Below are 21290 nucleotides of genomic sequence, written 5' to 3'. Positions count from 1 at the left end.
AACTTGCTTGACCGTGTCTTTGGAATAGCAGGTACAACTGTATAAAATCTTCACAGTTGATTCTACATGTACATTACACACACAGGGCTGTCGCTATAGCAGGGTGAAAGGTGGTGATTATAGGGTCCCCCGGCTTTAGGTCCCGCGATTTCAATGGAGGGGACCCCGAACGTGATTTCATCTGAGGGGAGCCCCCCTGCTCCGGAGAACGATTTCAAGGGGACCCACAGCAACAACCTGCACCGGGGCACCTGATACCCCAGCTACACACACACACACACACACACACACACACACACACACACACACACACACACACACACACACACACACACACACACACACACACAGTGTCTTTCAGATTTTTGTCAGAAGCATGGTTCCCCTCCAGAGAGTCAGAGAGGGCCCAGATGAAAGACTTGTGACGTGAACTATGCTGTCTACATGCCTGTGTCTACTGAATGGGCAGATGTACGCACATTTTTGTTAGACCCACAGCGATGACTGTTTACATTCGTCAAAATTTCTCTAGGGAGAGCCTGTCAAACAGAGAGAAAAATTATGATGGAGTGATAAGACTGGAATTTGCACATAATACTTGACATTTGTAAAACTCTCAGTAGCCACAGTAAGAAAATGACCTTTGAATGCTGTTCAAGTTAACACTTAACAAATATATTTGAGTGAATATATATATATACATACATACATACATACATAGGCTACCATATAGCCTACTCACAAAGCCATTATATGAAGAATCTGACAAATACAGACACATCAGTTTAACATTAAACATTTAACCGTTACAAATGAGGCTATTCAAGCCAACTTGATGCCACATAAGCTCTTTGGAGAACAGGTCGACCGAAAATGAAAGAAACATTATTTTCAGCAAGTCAGATGCTGGTTAATGTATAATATAATTTACACCAGAACAGTATCCTCTCAGAATGTGCACAGTAAATGTGTAACCAAATCTACTGTGACATGTTGTACAAGGCATGTTGTAAAAATTTCCAAACTGGATACAGAGACGTAGATTAGCAGTCATCATGTGTAGATGCTAGCATTTATTTTCCACAGAATAAAGAAATAAATAATTTAATAAAATTGTATTTTATTAATGCATTTAAACTTTGAATGAACAAAGTGATCTTTTTTACATTGATAAAATAATTAATAAAACTGCTATATTATTAAAAATCTATATGTGCTGTTTGGAATTACAACAAACCATTGGACTAGAACGAAATACAGAGGCCGCATGAATAGGCTAATATGCTACTTCGTAGGCTACTGGCTACATTGACATCAAACAATAACTGGCCATTTTGTTAGAAAATTTTGAACTTTCTCATTAGGGACATTTTACTTAGAGCTAGATATACTTCTAGCTCCACACACTTTAATTCGTAGCTACTCACCTCTTGAACGCAAGCTTCTCCCACAGGCGAAAAATGTTCGACTTCCGCTACGCACCAAAGTTGATATTTTGTGAGCTGTGAGTTACAGTTTGAGCAGATTCAGCGGAATAAATGAAAATTACATTACAATTGCAGTACAAATGATTACCTCCAGCCAGAAACCTTTAAGATTAATTTCGTTTATCAAAGGAAATTATTAACAAAAGGAAAACACGCTGAAATAAAGTAGGCCTAACAGCACAACAATTTGCAAAGGAAAAGTTCTCATCAGCTTCAGCGCACCAATGGTAAGTAAACATTTTTATTTGCCAGGTGATGATCAGAAGCTTTTTTCTTTCTTTTTTACATGTGCTGATGTGTGTTTACTTTCCCTTATAACATTAGGCTACTTAAAATTGAAGTAGGCCTTCATAAACAATAGACACTTAGAGCAAAGTGGAACAGGCAGTTTAGCATAGGCTACAATGCAGTTAGGATTATAAAAGAACACAAAACAAAAGAGAAAAATTGTTACAGTAGGGCTGTTCGATTATTTTTGGTCAATACTGAAGATTATTGCTGGGCGATATGATCAAAGTCTTATTTCACGATTGAATAATTTTAAACATTGAAATTTCACAATTATCGATACTTCAGGAAAAACTATTAGCCTACTAGGTTAACTAATGTAAGAAAAAGGCCTCAAAACAATCACAGAAGACAAGTAAAGAGTCAACAATACAATAAGAACAAAGAAACCATTACAAACAAAATGGAAAAAATAAATACAACAGAATGGAAATACAAATTAAATAAACAGTGTTTTACATTTTCAGAAAGATGTAGCCTACTAATAGTTGTATTCAGATGCGTAATATTCTACAAAAAATAATTATGAAATGTAAAATAACACTGCATATGATATGACACTGCATAGTCTTACTGTACACATTAAATATAGATTAATCCCTATTAAAGCTACTTAAGTTATTCAGTCAAGATCAGCGAGTGATTTGCCTTTATCATTTGTTGTTTGATTATCATTAATGACACTGCAGTATGTTTATTAGGCTGCTGTCACTTTAAAAGCTGATGCACAAATCCAATATACTGTTACACACACATTTTCTTCCTTAACTCTGCACGTTTACTTAAGACATAACCCACTGTGTTTACGTTAATACTCTCCAAAAAGGCATTTTGACTTTTTTTTGTGTGTGTGTGTACGCGTTTAAGGTGCGTATCTGAAGCCCATTTTCTTATCTTTGTTTGTGCACACAGAAAGCCACTTGGGGAACAGTGGCATAATGTGCTTTTAATAACACGGTTTATTATCAAACACTTCCCGTAGTTTAGCAACAGTAGACTGCAGTTTACAATATTTGCGGATATGGCTGTTTTGGATGTTAAGTTTGGGTTGATTAGGGAGGAACGAAAGCGTTCTGTGAATGAAAGGAAGGTGCCCTGGACTGAATGTGGCAGGGCACAATAATTGTTTCACCTCGATTATGTTGTTTTCATAATCGTTGAAGCCAAAATTGAAAATCAATTACAGTTAATCGTACTGCCCTATATTGCAGTATTAAATTTACAAGTATGTAAAAGCATATCTTTTGTAAAAAATGTACAAGTATAAAATCATGAATCTGAACAATCATATCTTATTTTACATTTGAAGTTTTACATATCCATGAGATAGAGGCCTTTGTTTTGTATTAAAACATCAGAAATAGCCTACACATTTGGTCCAATGTACAATTTTTTATTGTACAAACAAAAGGGTCTTAAAAGGAGACCTATTAACTATTATAAATGTGTGTGCATGTAAACTGGAGTTTATCTTTTTTTTTTTTTACTGCGTGCGAGGGAAAAACATCATTACATGGACTTACAAAAGCATAAAAATGGAAAGAATCAGTATTTAAACACTATTCCTCAGCAGTATAACCACAAACTTTTGTTGTGTTCTCACCATTTTTTTAACGACTCTTTCCTGAACTATGCAGTTAATGTCTTAATGGAGAAAGTTGTATCATATCTGAAATGGAAGAGAGGTTTTTAAAAAATGACCTGCACAAGTTATGCTTGCAGTGGTGGTTTGGGTCGATCAGATTGTTCTTCTTGACTGTCATTATCAGACGCAGGCTCGGACTGATACAGCAAAACTGACGCCATAGCGTAGTTACAGTAGTCTTTACAGTGCCTGTTCAAAGCACCGGAAGCTAAAACGCACCGGTTATGGTAGGGGCATTATATTTGTGACACACGCTCCAAGCGGTAGACCAATCACAGCAGACTGGGCTTTCCGGCAGGAAACTAAAAGAGAGCGTTCAGACAGAGGGTGAAAACAGGTGCCGTAACAATGTAAATTAAAAGAAAAATTAGTTTTTTGAACATTTAATCATGCAATTTTATTCTAGACCCCTAAACAAAATTATTAACCTGTAAATGAGCATAATAGGGGCCCTTTAGGAAATTGAAATCAGGTGTATCTGGGTCTCGTAAAAGCCAGTTGGTGTAGGCAGTCCTTATATGGCACAGTCATCTTGAGGGGAGGGGCTAAAGGCGGAGCTCCGTAGGAGATCCAGGCAGTTGACAAGGACGAGGGAGCCAGTGATGTGTCTCCAGCGCTTGGTGATGGGGTTCTTCATTTTGTCCAATCCAGTGTGAAGTTCCTGAATCACATCCCTGTAACTGTCCCCAATCTGGGCTGCCCATGTGACCAGGAAGTCATATGCAGGTTTCCACATAGCCTTAGTGAGGAAAAAAAATTAAATATTAATTTTAATTTGACATGTACACCTGCATGCACATGATATCCAGGCGTCTATACCCAATCTGTATCTCCATTAAAGTGAATGTGTGTGCAAATTCCCCAAGCCAGTGAAACAAAGAGTAAGAGGAAGCTCACAATCTCATCAATTGTTGGTAGAACATTTTGGTTCCTTTTCTGAGCTAGATGCAAACACTTAAATCAGGTTTCCTGTAATCGCTGCTCTAACCCAGTTCTGTCAGGACCACTGTCGTCAAATATGATTGACAATTAGCATACAGTTTGGATTGGTGGTATGGTTCCGTTCTGGGCAAGAACTCCCTGCGCATCCATGCAGCCTAGCATGGATAAGCCCCCCTTAGGGTAAACAGAACAGAACTTAAAATTTTAGGGGCTGTTTACACGACACTATTTTCAACTAAAAACGTAAAACTTTTTATGCGCTTTGGATGTTCGTTTACATGACAATGGCGTTTTGGGTGCCTGAAACCGCAAAGGGTTTCTAACAGGTTTCAAAGTGCAAGTTTTTGAAAACGGTCTCTGTGTAAACAGCAAAAACGTGAATCTCTGAAGACGATGACGTCATGCAAAAGCATATTACGTGTTTCATCACCATCTAATGGGCTGGCAGCAGAATACAGCGTTTTTGGTCGTTTTCGCGGATCCGTGTGAATGGAAAACTGAAATGAAAAACTTCTCCGTTTTAAGCACATCATTGTCGTGTAAACGTACCCTTAATGTACAACATAATTCGAGAATTTAGTTCGATTCAAAGGGGAATCAGAATGCCAATCTTGACTGGATGAGAGGAGGAGCTGGAGGAGGGTAATTAGCTCCTGAGAAGCGCGATAGCTGTTGATAATACTGAAGGAGCTAATATAAGAATGCTGTGCTGGGTGTCGTATTCCTAATGGTAGACGTGGATCAGCTGAGAGTCAGCTGATGCGAGCTTGAATAACGTGACCTGCCAGAACTGACGCTATGCTTGATTTTCATACTTTTCATATGTCAGCTACTATCTCTCGCACCAATCTCATTAGGACATTGTTCTTTATCCATTTGTGACAAATTAGAATATTCAACATTCTATACACTGTAAAAAAAGTTGCTGCCTTAATTTTTTTAAGTACAATAAGCTTGGAAGTCATTTCAACTTAAATTACATTAAACCAAAAAAAAAAAAAAAAAGTTGAATCTAGTATAACTTGTATAATTAAAAAAGTAAAAAATTGCTTAACTTATTTTGATGAGTTAAAGCATGTAAAAAATGTTGTCTTGTTGCAGTGTACTTCAGATATAATTTTTTTCTTAACTTTGTGTGTACATAATCTATGTCTATGTTTTGTTTGCACAGTTGTCTGTAATGTCAATGTTCTACAATCTGAGCCACGTCCTTAGCACATTTTAAACACTGTGTAAACTGTGCAAACAAACTCTTTTTTACAATCCAATCTCCTAAGAATATGCATTTTACAAGGTGGTGATTTGGCATGAATTTGTACAATGTGATTTGTACGAAAATATATGATTTAAAACAAAAACAAAAAAAACAGTAAGCATGAAGGCCCTAAGCACACCCCTAAATCGTCAGCGGGGCGTAAGCAGATTGGATAAAAACATACGAATGAGATCATATGAATTAGTCACCAATTCTGCAAAACGTAAAATAGTTACAAATTGCCATGAGATGCGGGATATATATTTTGCCTCCCTGTTTAATGTCACTCTGTAGGCTGAGAGTCTATCAGCACCAGCACAGGATAACAGAGCTTCCACATTCCAAAATCATCATTCATGACTTGTCATTAATCAAACATGCTCTTAAGTTAAATTCCTGGAGGAGTATAGCCTTGTCTTTTAGTTGATATATAGCCAGTCAGTTTTAAAAGAATATTTCACCCAAAAATGTACTCAACCTCATGTAAAGCTTAAAAGGGTGGTATAATGCCCCTTTTTACAATATGAAAAATAAGTATCTGTTGTCCCCAGAGTGTGTATGTGAAGTTTTAGCTCAAAATACCCCACAGATAATTGTTTACAGCATGTAAAAGTTGTCCCTTTTTGAGGGTCAGTAAAAACGCGTAGTTTCGTGTGTGTCCCTTTAAATGCAAATGAGCTGCTGGTACCGGCACAGAGGGCGGAGCTTCAAGAGCTTGTGTGTATTAACAGCTCCGATTACCTCATGCAGACAACTGTTCTGCCTTTTTTGTTGAAACTGGAGTCGGACAATGATGGAGAGACACAAGAAGAAGTGACAAAATGTAGAATGCAACAGGACATTTCTGAATGGTTAGTTGATGAATTTAAGTTGCTGATGTGGAGTTAACTATCTTCAAGTCTTTGATTAGCATATTCTGTCATGATAATCTATAAAATCGCTCGTGTGGAAACTGTTGTAAGATGCCTACAGAGTGACATGCTATTGCATTTGTGTTACGTACTGTATTGCAGGTGAAAAGACGGATGCAGACTCACACATGTGCAGCTGTACTACAACAACTCTTCCTCTTTTCAACACTGCTTGCGTGTTCCCGGGGGCGGGGTTTATGTAAATTTTAGGGTTAGTGAAGTCACTAACCCGGGAGGAATGTCATGCAGTCCCTACCAGCCGTTTGTATCAGTCCTTAAAAAACTATTTCTTTAAAAGCAAATATCTTCCTTTGCTTTGAACTTTGAGCGTTGTAACTTTGCAGATGTTGTTTATGCTCAAACATCAACATTACACACTAACTAAAGTAAATGATGGTGAGTAAATGATGACAGAATGTTCAGGTTTGGGTGCGTTGTGAGTTTGTTTTACCTCGCTGTCCAGTTGTCCTCTGATGTCCCTGTGTGGAGCTTCATATGCTTCCATCTGCTGCCGGGACACTTTAGCCAGTCTCTCAGCAAGCTCCCTCCAGCGTCCCGCAACCTCCACCGCTGTGGTCAACAGCACAAAGTCCATGACCAGTCGTGCCACCAGGCCCTGACAGTCCATCTTCAGAAGAGCCTGAAAGAAAGATACAGAAATGCATACTAATTTTTTTTTTCTCTATTGATATTGGCATATAATGGAAATTTAATTGTGCAATTGTCTAACACTTGCTTAGAGTTATAATTTCATAAAGGTATTATAGGGATCACTCAAAAATTAATATACTGTCATCATTTATTCACCATCATGTTGTTCTAAACCTGTATGAGTTTTTTCTTCTGTGGAACACAAAATACGTTATTTTGAAGAACTGTTTTTATTTACAGTTAAATTCAGTGGGGTCCAAAACCACAAAGGAACCCCTTGACTTTCCCTGCATGCCAAAAAAGAGAGATATTTTTCAAAATATGTTCTTTTAGTCATACTGGTTTGGAACGACATGAGGGTAAATGATAACAAAAATGCAACTGTCCATCTAGATGCAGTCTTTAGCAAAGGAATATCCATTTTCTCAAACTGTACATTTTAATATTGTATGCCTAAACACTATTGTAACATTTAAAATGGTTTATTTTACTTTTCATTGTTTTCAGTTACGGATTTTAACGTTGACCATTTATTGGTTATCAGCTTTAACATAAAAAATATATAATTTTTATTACCAGTGCATCATTTTATTGGCAGTGCATCCCTAGTTACAATGCATTACCCCATGCTTAAAATATCATGCCCAAAATCGTAAATGACGTTGAACCTATGTGCAAATATTTGACACAGTAAAATTGTTCACATCAAACTGAAATTTATAGTTTGTGTAGTTGTGTACTATTGTTTAGCTGCTTTCATAATCTCACACCATGTCATCTGCTATAAAAGTGTTTTCTTTTTCCCCTAGTTGTTGCTAAATAAATCCTGTTCTAATAAGTAACCTTCACCAAGAGTACACAGCAACACAAACTACAAAACTGAGATAGTGTTAGTGGTTTTCTAAGCACCGCCTCAGAAGATCTGGACCAATCAAGAGCTCAAGTCATCATCCAGGGTCCTTTGATAAATGTGGCGATATGCAGGAAGCGACGTGCATGCTCCTGTGAGCACAATATAATGAGAGTGACTCCGGGCCCCTTGGACAAGGGAAATGTTAGGGTGGAATATCCGGCCGTTCTTTTGCCAAGTGTTCCGTCTTATTAATGTGACCTTCTTTTCTCCCTTAGAGTTTGTTCTGACATTTAAAAAACTGAATAAGGACTTATATTCCACTGTGCCTTTTGAATGACATTCACTGATCTACAAAACTGTTATCTGCTGATGATGACATGTGACATTTATACTTTGTTAGCGCTTTTTTATACAATAAAGAAAAGAATCAGTCTTTCTACTAGTGCCATCAGTGAATGTAATTCAGCATTTGTCAAAAGTGCAGGTGTACTTCATGCACTCAAATATGGTCTCACAACAGAAGCAAGTGTTTAAAAGTTACACGCCCTAAACCCACTAATCTCTGATTCCAGTTCCGTGTCTTGGAATGTTTGGAATGACAGGAAGTCTGCTCAGAGGGGGAGGAACACGGCGCTGATGCCCCAGAAGACCTGTTTGGTTCCAAACAGAGCAATGAGATAGCAGGAGTCTTGGATGCTTTCCATCTTATCAAAGATGTTAGTTCTACAAACACACAGGACGGTATGTTTTTGACTTGTACATTCAGTCAGTGCTAAAAGGAAGATACATTTTTGTGATCGGTACAATCTTCACTCCTCTCCTGTAGCACAAGCAGTGAATTTGCCACTCACTGTCTGGATGCAAGTGAAATAGAAATCATATTGTGTGTGAAAGTATCACACTCTGTACACATTGATTGTGTGCATTAGCTAAAGAGAGATAAGGCCTTTCATGTGCACCTGCTTCCTGAGGTGTCTCACCTCTGACCCCTGTCACAGTCAGGAACTTATTAAGTAAACCCTCCAGAGACACTGTAGTAACAGAAAGACAAACAAAATCTGCTGCTCAGGATTTTGACTGTCACAGAATCCAGAACCAGATGTTAATTCCTCAGAAATGACAAGAAACGTAACTAGAAAACAGAATATCCAAATGTGTTATCATTTAAACAATATATTGAAAAAAATATCCAGGACAAATTGTTATTATAATGATTTTAATTCCTAATAATTTCACTGTTTTGCACACAAAAATGCCAAAGCTGGTTTCATTGTTTTGTTATTTTGTTCTCTCCTAAATGTATCTTAATATGCTGGAGTCCACACATAAAATAATAAGAATAAAACAATAAAACAAACAATTAATGGCAGACAAGAGGCTTATAAATTGAGGTGCACAAAAAAAAAAAAAGTAAAAAAATGTTTCAGTCCATTGGACTTTCCCATAAATACTCTGAGCCTCTTATCTCCATGATTTATTTGTTTATTTTTTGGTGTGCAGATTCTTTATTACTGATGATACATTGATTCAAAGTAATACCCAGTGAACCTAGCTGGCTAAACTTTTTGAAAAAGTTTATTTTATATTAATATTCTGGAAAATGTTAACAGTTCCAAAAGAAGTGTTGTTAATTTGACCTATAAAAAGTCTGTAAATACACACATTGAGAATTGAGTAGTGCATTGGAGTATTTTTACTCAGTAAAGTGAAATCAAGCTATAAAAAAAATGAATCAGTATATGTTCAGTAGGAATCCAATTGACAGGTATTGTTAGCGTCATGATCTACCAGTTGACCTACTACAGGAATTTAATTATATTACACACAAAGCCTGCCTGAGCAAATCGAGATATTTTATCAGTGCAGAAATTCTTTAAATTCATATAACATAACACGTGAATTAGTTAGCATGCTCGTACATTTGCTTAGCCTTGATTTAACACTGCATGTGCACTAGACAATGCAGCTTTCATTAATAAGACAGCTGAACACATGATTACTTGAATGCTTTTAGTATGTTTCTCTCTTAAATTCATCTTCTTTAACATCTGATTTTATGATATTACTCATACTTCATTATATTTCCTCTTGCCTGTCTCTTTTGATTTCCTGTTATATAAGCTGACCGTTCTGTCTTCTTTTTTCTGTTTATAAACTATTGTAAGAAATCTCTGAGCATTTATACAGAACCACTCTTCTGCTGGAACAATAGGCTAAGGGAAATGGGAGGAGACCGTGGGGAATCAAAGACTCAAAGTTTAGAGACATTCACTTGTTCTTCTGAAGCATGTCTGTAAATTCATCTGACCCTAAATGTAGCCCAGACTGGAGAATATGCCAGGAAAAAGATTTACAACTGGAACTTTTACTGATTAAAAATGGAATTGCAAAGTTCTATAAAGCTGTTCAGTCAGAATGTCCTTTTTTTTAGGTAACCCGAAAGACTAATTCGCTACGGCTTCCCTTGGGAATTTCTAATGGGTTTCAAAATTCACATTTGACTGTGTGTAATTTATTTTGTAAAACAAAACAGTAAAGTCTCTTTGTGTACTATTAACCGCAGACCTCATTTTATTCATAAATCAAAAGGCCAGAGGGAATTCAAGAGGGAATCCATTGCTCTAAAATGCAAATTCTTCTCTATTCAGAATATGCAAGTAGTTTATTAAAACGTGCAGAGAATTACAGTTGCATATCTGTTAGCAATATCTTGGCAATAGATTTGTAGGTGTGGAGGGATTGTGTAGTTTAAGGCGCCTCTCGGTCCATATTTGATGCTTCTGTGTAAATGTTAACAATAAGAAAGGAAACATCTGCACAACTAAGACTCTTCAACACGTTCACATCTTCCGGCATTTTCACTCACGGGTCTGTTGTCACGTTTGAGATGGTCACGGATGACCCTTCCTAATTTTAGGACATGAAGAACATTTCTATGTATCTGACAGACAGTATCTGCTAGCTTCACTTCAGTGACTTTGTCAAAGGGCCGTGCTATGAAACAATGTATATTGTCAATATCATTTTAATCTCACAACAAATGTGGTGTTTTGAGCAGATGCTGTTTCAGCTCATTGTTATTTCAGTTGAGACCCAGCATTAACTAAACTTAAGCGTGTATGCGCATGCACTTTATATGATGTGTCTCTGCGTGTTGATATCAGATACTGAAGATAACCTTTTTAAGTCTTGTGCATTTCGACTGTATGTTTTTTTTCATCTGGGTGGTTGTTTACTTTTACAGTTGCACATAAGTTGAAAGTTTTAAACTTTAGTAATATTTTTAGGTGATTTGGTGTGTTTCTGACTTTTCAAAATTGATTTGAGTAATTGAAACACACACACACACACACACACACACACACACACACACACACACACACACACACACACACACACAATTGCATACATTATCGCAGCCAAAAATAAACGTTAACGGAAAATGTGTGTAATTTCTGACAGTGTTTACACTTTTCAGGAAGTCAACCTACAGATATTTAACACATTGACCTGGAATATTTAACATTAAAATGGTTTCATTCTGTGCTGCTTTGTAAAGACTTGTCAGATTAAGCATTGGAATTTTCATTGAAGCTCATATGAAATGAAATATTTGAGCAAAACACGGCATTAATGAGAAGGCCACTGGTAGACTGTTGTAGGCAAGGCAAGTCCTTCTTACATGTGTATTTTTATATTGATATATTTAGAGGTTTAATCACAACTTCTTTTTTAATTTGATATTAAAATATGTGTATTAAAATATTTTTATTTAGAGAGTCTTCAGTGAACTCTCTCTTACATAGAGAGGTTTGTTTTAGGTAATAACTGCAGATTGACTGATGCATTATAGAGCAGATTTATATTTAAAAGTGTGTTTGTAATATAAGCTAAAATGCAACTTGATATTTCCTTAGGAAACATCCTGCTTCAAGTTCCTGTTGACATAAGTTTTCACATCAAGCTTTATTGACAGTTATATGAGTGCTCAGAGTATGTTATGAAATATTCATTTGACTGGCTCTGGTATGAACTACAGAAATGATCTATTATTCATAGTTTAATTAATACAAATCTATTCATTTGCAAAAGCGAAAAGTGTAATAAATCCTTCAATCACATCTGCGAGGTCGATTGCATGCTGCTTCATCGTTTTTATAATTTTCAGTAATGACATTTTTCGATTTCAGGCTGGATCTATTGCTATCATAGTTGACTTTCAGACTTTTGACTTGTTAACTTTCAAAAACGTCACTCTTCTCCCGATTCTCTTTGCAGTTGCTAATCTTATAAATAATAAATTAACTAATGTATGACTAAGGAAAAAATAAATTGATATATTTTTTTTTTTTAACATAATTTATATAATTTTATACAATTATTATGTTTAGTTTCTACGAAGGTGCTCTCAGTACACACTCAAGTTTAGCTGAAAGATCTACATCCATATCAACACTTACCTTCATGAGTTCCTTCTGGAAAGACTTCCTCTCCTTGCCCTCAGCTGCGTTGCAGTCTTCCTTAAGCTTCTCGAGAACACAAGCCACTTTTTCAGGCTCACTGTCTGGCTCTGTCCGACAGAAATGTGCCAGAGGCAGATTGACGTAGCCCAAAGCATCAGCAAATGCTCTCCAACTCGCCACGTTCTCCATCAATATCGTTCGCACTGATGCGTAGATGTATGTCAGGCACATGCAGGGCTTCAAGATCTGTTCTAAAAGGACTGTAGTCATAAGATCAGGCCCTTTGAAATGAACAGGTTTCACTTTTCCCATGATTAGAATGTTTTTTGCATGCACCAACCCAATTCTTCCATGGTAATATCCGATGTACCACTCTTTGGTCCATAGATGCCCTTTAAATTTAATTTTTTCCTCACTCAAAAGAGCTATCACATCTCCTTTAAGATACTCTAGCAAATACAGGCTTTTGGACTGTCTTATAACAGTTTTTAGCAACTTAGCAAATTTCATGTTTTTGACTAGTCTGTCCTGAAACACAGGGTACTTTGTGGTCACTGCAAGAGGAGACAGTACAATTTTGTTCACTTCCTTTTTCTTTAGGAAGCGCCTTTGAGCGGAGCTTGTGCTTGTTTTTGGTGGTGGGGTTGGGGTCTGAACGCAGAACTGGGCCAGGATACAGTCATTATCATCCTTGACTTGAATTCGCAAAGTAAAATCTAAAATGTCAGTTGAATCCCGGGCTGCAATCATGTAGACGAGACGGGCAACTTTGCCGAGTTTGATCTGGAATCCCCTCACTGTTCTTGCCTGTTCATTGGCTTTTACTTCAAAATTAGACATGTTCGAATACACGCCAACTTGAAGGTCTTGAGGTTTTGTTAGTACAAACTGATGCTTTCCCCAGAGCTGGAGGACGACAGGTGGAGTAGAGTGTGAGTACGTTTTTACGTCGCTCACTAGCAACGTCTTCGGGGCGCAGTCGTGCCCAAAAATGGCCACCACTGTCTTGAAGGATGGGTGGATGTGTTTTGGCCCGTATACCCCAAGAGTGACCTTTTTTACGACATGTTCCCACACCGTGTTGTATGGGGCCACAGTTTGTGCTTGGGCAACCACAGAGACATACATGCAAGGTTCTAAATTGTCCAGAGTCACTTGAACTGTGTCTCCATACATGTATACATGTGGAATCGAGACATATGGGCCTTCTTTGAAGTCGCTTCTTACGCACACCACCTCTGTGGTTTTGCGGCTCTCTATCTTCACTACAACAGACACCTTCATCTCTAAAGTGACTGGGGTCTTGGTTTCCATGTTACTGAGTTTTACTTCTACCACTGGACTTACAGTTGTACATCTATCATTGTTGAGCTCCAATGGTGGGTCCAGAAGGGCCTTCAGCGATATCTGTTGAGTCTCACCAGGTGCAACATGGCCCTCAGGGATATGTATGCTGATACTGGAATCTGGTAGCTGCACGGCACCGCCTGCACTGTCCAGATTGCACACAATGTTGGTCTCTATTGGCTGGGTTTGTCCCCAACCTGGGTTTTGTCCAATGGAGTCCAGGTCGTGGCAGGATCGCGTAAGTTTACGATGATTTAGCCATGCCGTTTTGAAATCCTCTCTACTTTGATAATGCTCAGGTTTAGGTGACTTCATGCCACCAAAAAAACTCAAGGAACCTTGATTCCCATCAGACAAGGACTGTAGGACAGACAGCTCTGACATGCTGTAGCAGCGCTTGCCCCTAAAAAACGAATTGTTTCGGCGAAGATTTGGACCGATCCCTGAGCCGGGAAAGAGCCCACTTTCAAAGCCATTAACGTTAACAGTGCTGCTGGTGTTTGAGATGGGAAGTGAGAGATCATCAAAACACAAAGCATTTGCTGAATTATGCTTACTGTTTTGGTCAGAGGAGCCTTGCACCGTGCCATTTAGGAAAGGGTTAGTTGACATCCGTTTATTAACAAAAGGATTTTCATTTCTAGATTCTGTGGTTTTAGAGGACTCCGGCCACTCCCCTGAGATGTCCATTTCTTTCACTCCCTCAGAAATGTCACCTACGCTGTCAATCATACCACTATCACTGAACGAGGAGTCTCGATAATTGATTGGGTGGACATAGGCTGCTGGGATGTATCCCATTTCTTTACTGTTGTGTGCATACCACCACTCTCCCCCTGATGTGTCTATAACATAAAGACAGTCTCCCTTTGAGAACTTAAGAGTGGTAAAGCTGGACGGACAGTAATCCTTAATGGCAATGACTTCCTTGACTGCTCCAAATGAGGTAACATCCAGTCGTAAGGCGCTAGGAGAAGGCGCTGGAAAAAAGAAAAAGAAATGGTGCATGAGATTAAACATAAAAGTTAACAATACGTTGATTTCAAGGTAAGAATAAGACAAGAAACCTTTGACACCTGTAAGGGTGGCCTCTGACACTCCTTCACTGTGATCGATAAGTGCGCCCTCAGATCTGCAGCGGGGGAGCACAGTGTTGTTGTTCGCTCGAATGCGATGGGCAGCCATGGTGAGTATCTAACTCCACCTCTTGTCTCAAGTTTTTCTTCCCATGTTTCTGTTTCAGATTGAGAGATCTGTTACAAAGCAATATAGTGGCATTATGAGATTTTTTCTTTGAGGTAATTTGATGTTATTTGCACAATAACACCACCAGAGATAAACTAGGAATTCATGAAAATTAGGAATTTCATTAGCCTGACTTCGTCATACTCATATTCTAGGCAGAATGTGAGTCTGATACTGCTCCATAGGGCTTTGATTATGAGGCGTGTCTTAACCGAACCAAGAAAAAAAATCTCTGCACTCAATTGGATAGACCTACAACCAATCAGAGCAACGCAGTAAGTGATGTATGTTGACGGCAAACGCATCTTTCCGATCGACAAATGCCTTGATTGCGGTTCTCTGTTCGTCTTTTAAAATTAACTTTTATAACAGACGCGATAGCGGAATCTAAACATCTCAATTCTCCAGCTGCAGTCATTGTTGAAAACCAATTCAACCCAAGCACTCTTTGATGGTGTGGCTGATTACGTAACCGCAGATTATCTGTCCATCATCGATTAAAGCCCGCCCTGGCAATTTGATTGGCTCGGCCTTCTGGGAGCCGAGCCTAATTACTCCTCAACGGATCGAGTCCAGACCGAACTTCCCGACCAAAAAATGTTGTGGGCGGGGTTCGGGCTGGCACCCAGGCTAGAATTTCATAAGAATGTTATGTGGAATTCTTTAAAAAAATCTTTATTTCTCAAATATTTTCTAAAGAACAATGATTTTCTTATATTGATTGTGTGACAGTTCTTTTTTGATTAAGAAGTGCAATCAGAAAAATTCATCTACAAAGAGAATATATATATATATATATATATATATATATATATATATATATATATATATATATATATATATATAAAATAAAATCACTGTTAACTGTGATTTCTTCAATGCATTTAATTAGTCATTGTGATTAGTCATTAATTAGTCTATCAGGCTTGTGTGTGTGTGTGTGTGTGTGTGTGTGTGTGTATATATGGGAAATTTCAGTTTAATTTCCTTGTTCCATTTATTATCCTAAACCTAAGAGATGCCACACTTTGCTACTACATGTCTTGAAGATAAGGCTAATATGGGCAGAAATATTTGTTCTTGTCCAGACATGTCTACCTTATTCATGACATCCTCCTGAAAACAAACTGAGAATAAAAAGCCCTGTTCTCTATGAAAGTTCACACAGTCAATTGCTTCTATATCCTGAAATCAAAGGAACAAAATGTATTTCCTCTTTTATTTTATTATAGTTTTATTTTTGTGCAATGACTTATGTTGTCAAATGATTGCTTAAAATATTGCGCAAAGTGATTGAATTATTCATAAATAAATAGAAGTTCCATCTGAGCTGCTTTAAGTGCGCAATCTGCAAGCGTAAGGATCAAACAACGCTTGCTTTTAGTAATCAAAAGTAGGATAGTGTTTGAGTGGAACTCGGCATCCTCTTAAGTCTGATCATGAACTATAAAGGCTCTCCAGCTGTACACATCAGTGGTTTCCATGACTACCACCTTGGGGAAGAAAGCACACACAGTGAAGCGCCTTTAGAGAAAATGCCCAGCTGTAGGCTACTAGGAATGTCTCACACACATCAGTCTGACATATTATGAAACTACTAACTGTTTTGCACTCCATCAGATTATCACTCCAACAAAGCAATCACTATGTGGCTGGACTCAATATGTTTAAATATGTTTAAAACTAGAAGGTTTCCATAAAGCCTCACAGTTAGTGAAAGCAAATTCACAGACAAATTCACTAAAATTCAAATGGCAATGTTATACAGTAAGACCATTCGTAAATAGATAACATAAGCAGCAAATTAAGTATCAGCAAATGGAGAGCAGCTGTGTTAAGTTGCATATTGTATGAGATATGACTACAAATTTATCTGTGGTAAACTGCTTATTTAGAGATTAGTTTCTTTAGAATTGGGTCAAAATGTTCCTAAAAACGTGTGTGTGTGTGTGTGTTTAGGATCTGTTCTGTGAAAGACTGTTTGATTGTTCCACCTTTTGTTTCAGAAAAACAGAGGAAATGCCTGTGAAATAAAGACGTGCTGCATTTCCCAAAACTTACATTGTACAACTTAATCATATTTTAGCGAGTCAACATGGTAGGACATACCAGTCATACCCAATTTAACTATCTCTGTGCTTGTTGAATTAATTTGCACTGTCATGGACATTTATATCATTGGCTTTTTTTCCAAACTTGTTTTACAAGCCTGCAGAGTTTTGAAAAATGGCCACTGCTTTTGGTGACATTGCAATAAACAATCTAGTTCTATTATTTATAAAGCACATTTAAAAACAGTTCTAGGACTGACCAAAGTGGTGTACAAAGCCAAGTAATCAAAACAAAAAGAATTTTAATTTTAAAAGCTAAAGAAAACAAATAAGTTTTCAAGAGAGATTTAAAAACTGATATGGAAACAGCCCTAAGTTGTGATGGGTCCCACCACAGAAAAGGCTATTTCTCCTCCATTTCGCATTCCAGCCTTGTACAGGGCAATATTTAAACAAGAATTTGTAATGTTTTATCCTGTGAAGATTAAATGAATTAAAAACATTTTTGACAATACATTCCAGGCAGAGCTCAAAGCAGTGTCTGGACCATGTTTAATCTGTTCCCATTTATCTCAATATCTAGGCTACAGATAACTTTTGAGGAGAAATGGGTGTAAAATCATGTTCAGACTGTTAAATTAAACATTAATGCTGCAGAGAAAGTATATATTATTTAAGAGGAGCTTCTAGTTTGACATGAGAGGATTCCTGAAGGTTTGAGTTCTAATAGCCTACTAATCAAATTTGCATCCGATAGGCTACAGTTACAGGCGAAAGATATGGCGCAAAAGAAAATGTTCTGACATTTTCCAGGTTTTTAGAACTACATGCAAGTTTAAACTCTCAAACAGTAAGTTCAGATTCTTTATGTAAGATAAAAGACGGTTGGTGGGTGTATCTCAGACAAGTTGAGACGGATTGTGAAATCTCAACGGACGAGGACATTCAGTAGACCTACACACTCACACGGGATCCACTTTAATCCACTTTAGTGTCTAACACGACGAAAACAAAAATCATAAACTCGATTTAAACTGAGTTGTCAGAAACCGCAGCTGTAAATTCAGCTAGGAAAGTTGTAACTCAATGGTATTGGCGGAAAAAGCAATGCAACACTAATCTATGAAACCCCGATGAAGAAATAAAGGCAAAATATATATGAATTATAGCCTACTTACTTTATTGCAGATGCAGTCCGGTCTATTGAGTGTGTGGACCGTTATGTGAGGCTGTCGTGAGCGCGCGTCTCAATCCCAAGCGCTTCGCTGTTTAGTGGAGAAACTGCGTGACGTCATTAGCCAGGAGGAGTCCCTGTTGTGCCTAATTTCAACTCCCTGACAAATTATTACCCCCCTTATTTAAGCCGCTAACTGATTGCCTAACCCTAACCCCACCTCCATATCTAATCCTAAACCTACCTATACTGGGGATTTGGAGGGGTAGTCTAATAATCTGGCGGTGGCGGGGGTCCGAATTTGGCACTATAGGCTTCACCTAAAACCCTTTACACTTTAACTGCCATACAGCTTTTTAACTGATACAAGTTTTATTGAGCTAAGGTAGCCTGTATGCCTTATTAGCCTAGGCCTACTCCATATTGTAAATTTAAATGTTTTATTGTAGTTGTATGTGCTTTAGGCTATTTCACTCTTGAGGATGAAGTTCCATTTATTGGATTAAATTACACAGAAAATCTTGCTCATTAGATAATTAATCTGAATTGATTTTAAGAAAGCCTCATGTAGCCTAGTGCCCTAGATACATTTCCACCTCATTTCTAATAAACTGTGAGTCACAAAAAAAGTTGCGACATCGAAATTACATCTAATCAGCTCATCAAGTTCAACCCTTTTGGGGAATGTGTCTAAATAATACATGTCTGGCATCACCTGGTGGTCATGTAGCATAGCAAAGTGGTTTGTGCCTTGTAGTCTTGTTTCTGTAACCTGTAACCTGTAAAATTTACACTGGATACAGTTAGAGAATGTAGATCTCAATTTCCACAGTTCAATATGTTATAAGTTTAACAAGTCCGAAAAGAGCTGTGGTGATCTCATTATCATTATCACTTCACATAAGTGGCATGTGATTTTCAGCAACATTGTAGATTTTATGACCAACAAAATATTTTCAGGAAAGAATTTTTTTTTATCAAGATACATTTTTTTTTTTTTTGCCTAGCAATCATATTGTTGTACCATTATTTGACTTAGTACATAACCTAAAGTAGCGTTTCTCTTCTTCTCAAACCCACATGCTAAAATAGTTAAGTCATGTTATGGCTGTTTGGGGTTTGGATAGTTGTAATGGTTAATTTAAAATGTTTTTAAACCAACCCCTTATGATGATCCAGTTATCCATCACATGTTCTGTTAAGGCAAAATGTGAGGTTTTTTATTGTGCATCAAGGAATTTATGTGGTAGTTTATGCGCGTCGTTTAACAGATAAAATGTGCATCTTGGTGTTTCCATCCAGTGTTTTTTTTTTTTTTAAATGTGTGTGTGTGTGTGTGTGTGTGTGTGTGTGTGTGTGTGTGTGTGTGTGTGTGTGTGTGTGTGTGTGTGTGTGTGTAACGTGAAAACAAAATTCACATAAAATAGGTGGATGGCTACAGCTAGTGACTGAAACCTTGTGTCAGGAATACAGTACACACACAAACACACGGCAGTTGTTTTTGTGATAAATGTTTAAATCATTTACTTTATCAAAAAATTACTTTTCTTTGTTCTTCAGTGAAGTTCGTGCACAAATTTAATGTGGATCTTATTTCAGCAAATTACCTCTCATATCCCCAGCTAGTGTTATAATTCACCCCAGAAGTGGGGTAGGTTGTAACCAAACTCTTTGTATTTGACATTACTCACATAATCTGTGATTGTACACATCCGAGTGAGTTTTATATTTGTATTAGACAAATGTGGCTACCATGTATCAAAGTTTGAGAGATCTACAACAAACAACCACTGAGTTACTGATGCTCAAAGAAAAAGTGTTACTTCCATCCCCCATCTTCCCCTTATGGCAACAAATTCCCTCCTTGATAAAGTACATCATAGTTTTTCATAAAGTAACATTTTATACAATTTTATAAAATGCATGTTTCCCCTATTTTAAACAGGCTTTAAACTTGTAACTTGCCAGTTAAATGCTAAGCTCAAGGAATATGTTGTATCTCTTAATTTTTGACTTAAATCCAGTTAAGCTCCCATTCCCATTCATTTAGATAATATCATGTTCACTTGTCCTCAATGTAACAGATTAATTTTTTAACTAAATTTTCTCACTTCTGTGAATTTATTTGATCCATATCAGTCATGATTGGCAACATGCCTTTATATTTTATATGTATTATAAAATATAATACGGTATTGTAAATAGGCCTATCGATTGCAATAAAGTTGAGACTGTTGTTTCTGTTCTCAGACAAGATTTTGTTCTATGGATATGTTTATCTCTTGTGTATGCTGTATGGTGGGCCCTAGTCACCAAAACCAGAGCAGTGTAGTCCTGCTTCCAGAGACCCACCTAAAAGCTTCAGGATTGTGGATCTCTAGCTAACAACTATGAAGAATTTATAGTTGCACAGATAGGGCACAACCACTAGATGTCATCCAAAACCAGCTGATAGGAAGTTTTTGCTTTTGTTGTTGTTAGCAAACTGTAAAATTATTATAAAATCATAGTAGTGTTATTGAACAGCCTTTTACATTATCGTTATTAGCAGGGTAATTTAATTAATGATATTAGCATATGGGTATCAAAGGTTATGTTCAGCCTGCGAGCCTTAGTGCTCAATTGCGATTAGGCCACTGCTCACATCTGATTATTATTATTATTTTTTGTATTGTGGTTCACATTGTTGTTTTAAATGTGGCCTCAAATCTTGGCCCTGGACTGACCCGTATGCGCAAAAGAATGATAAAAAGATGTCACACAGCACACTGTCATACAGAAATATGTAATTTTCAGTGTGACATATCAAAGTGTCACCAACATACAAGTGATAACTCAGAATATAGACTTTCTTTTGTGTTTTTTTCCCTACTGCTAGATAAACAACTTCCTCTTACATTTCCCTTTAACCTAAAAAAAAAAAAAGATTCCAGATACCTTTTTAACATATCTTATGAAAACAGTGAAAATATGAATAG

At 37.3% G+C, this 21290-nt stretch overlaps 1 protein-coding gene across 2 annotated transcripts; it reads right to left on the bottom strand.

Annotated features, from left to right (window-relative positions):
* Positions 1–1593: 1593 nt before the first annotated feature.
* On the bottom strand, positions 1594–18472 carry sh3bp4 (SH3-domain binding protein 4). Of its 2 annotated transcripts, none has more exons than XM_081368912.1 (5): positions 18317–18472; positions 14919–15076; positions 12493–14822; positions 6980–7168; positions 1594–4159 (listed from the first exon to the last, which is right to left on the bottom strand). In XM_081368912.1, exons 2-5 carry the CDS (start codon positions 15025–15027, stop codon positions 3935–3937), a joined length of 2853 nt encoding a protein of 950 aa, XP_081225038.1. In that variant the 5' UTR covers positions 15028–15076; positions 18317–18472; the 3' UTR covers positions 1594–3934. The 2 variants fall into 2 exon arrangements, with proteins under 2 accessions (XP_081225038.1, XP_081225039.1); XM_081368913.1 differs by having other exon boundaries at positions 14919–15095; positions 18317–18403.
* Positions 18473–21290: the final 2818 nt, after the last annotated feature.

The sequence above is a fragment of the Scardinius erythrophthalmus genome (assembly GCF_964197995.2).
Source record: "Scardinius erythrophthalmus genome assembly, chromosome: 6".
Lineage (NCBI taxonomy): Eukaryota > Metazoa > Chordata > Actinopteri > Cypriniformes > Leuciscidae > Scardinius > Scardinius erythrophthalmus.
The sequence above is the reverse complement of the archived record's forward strand: the minus strand, read 5'-3'. Positions and strand labels throughout refer to the sequence as shown.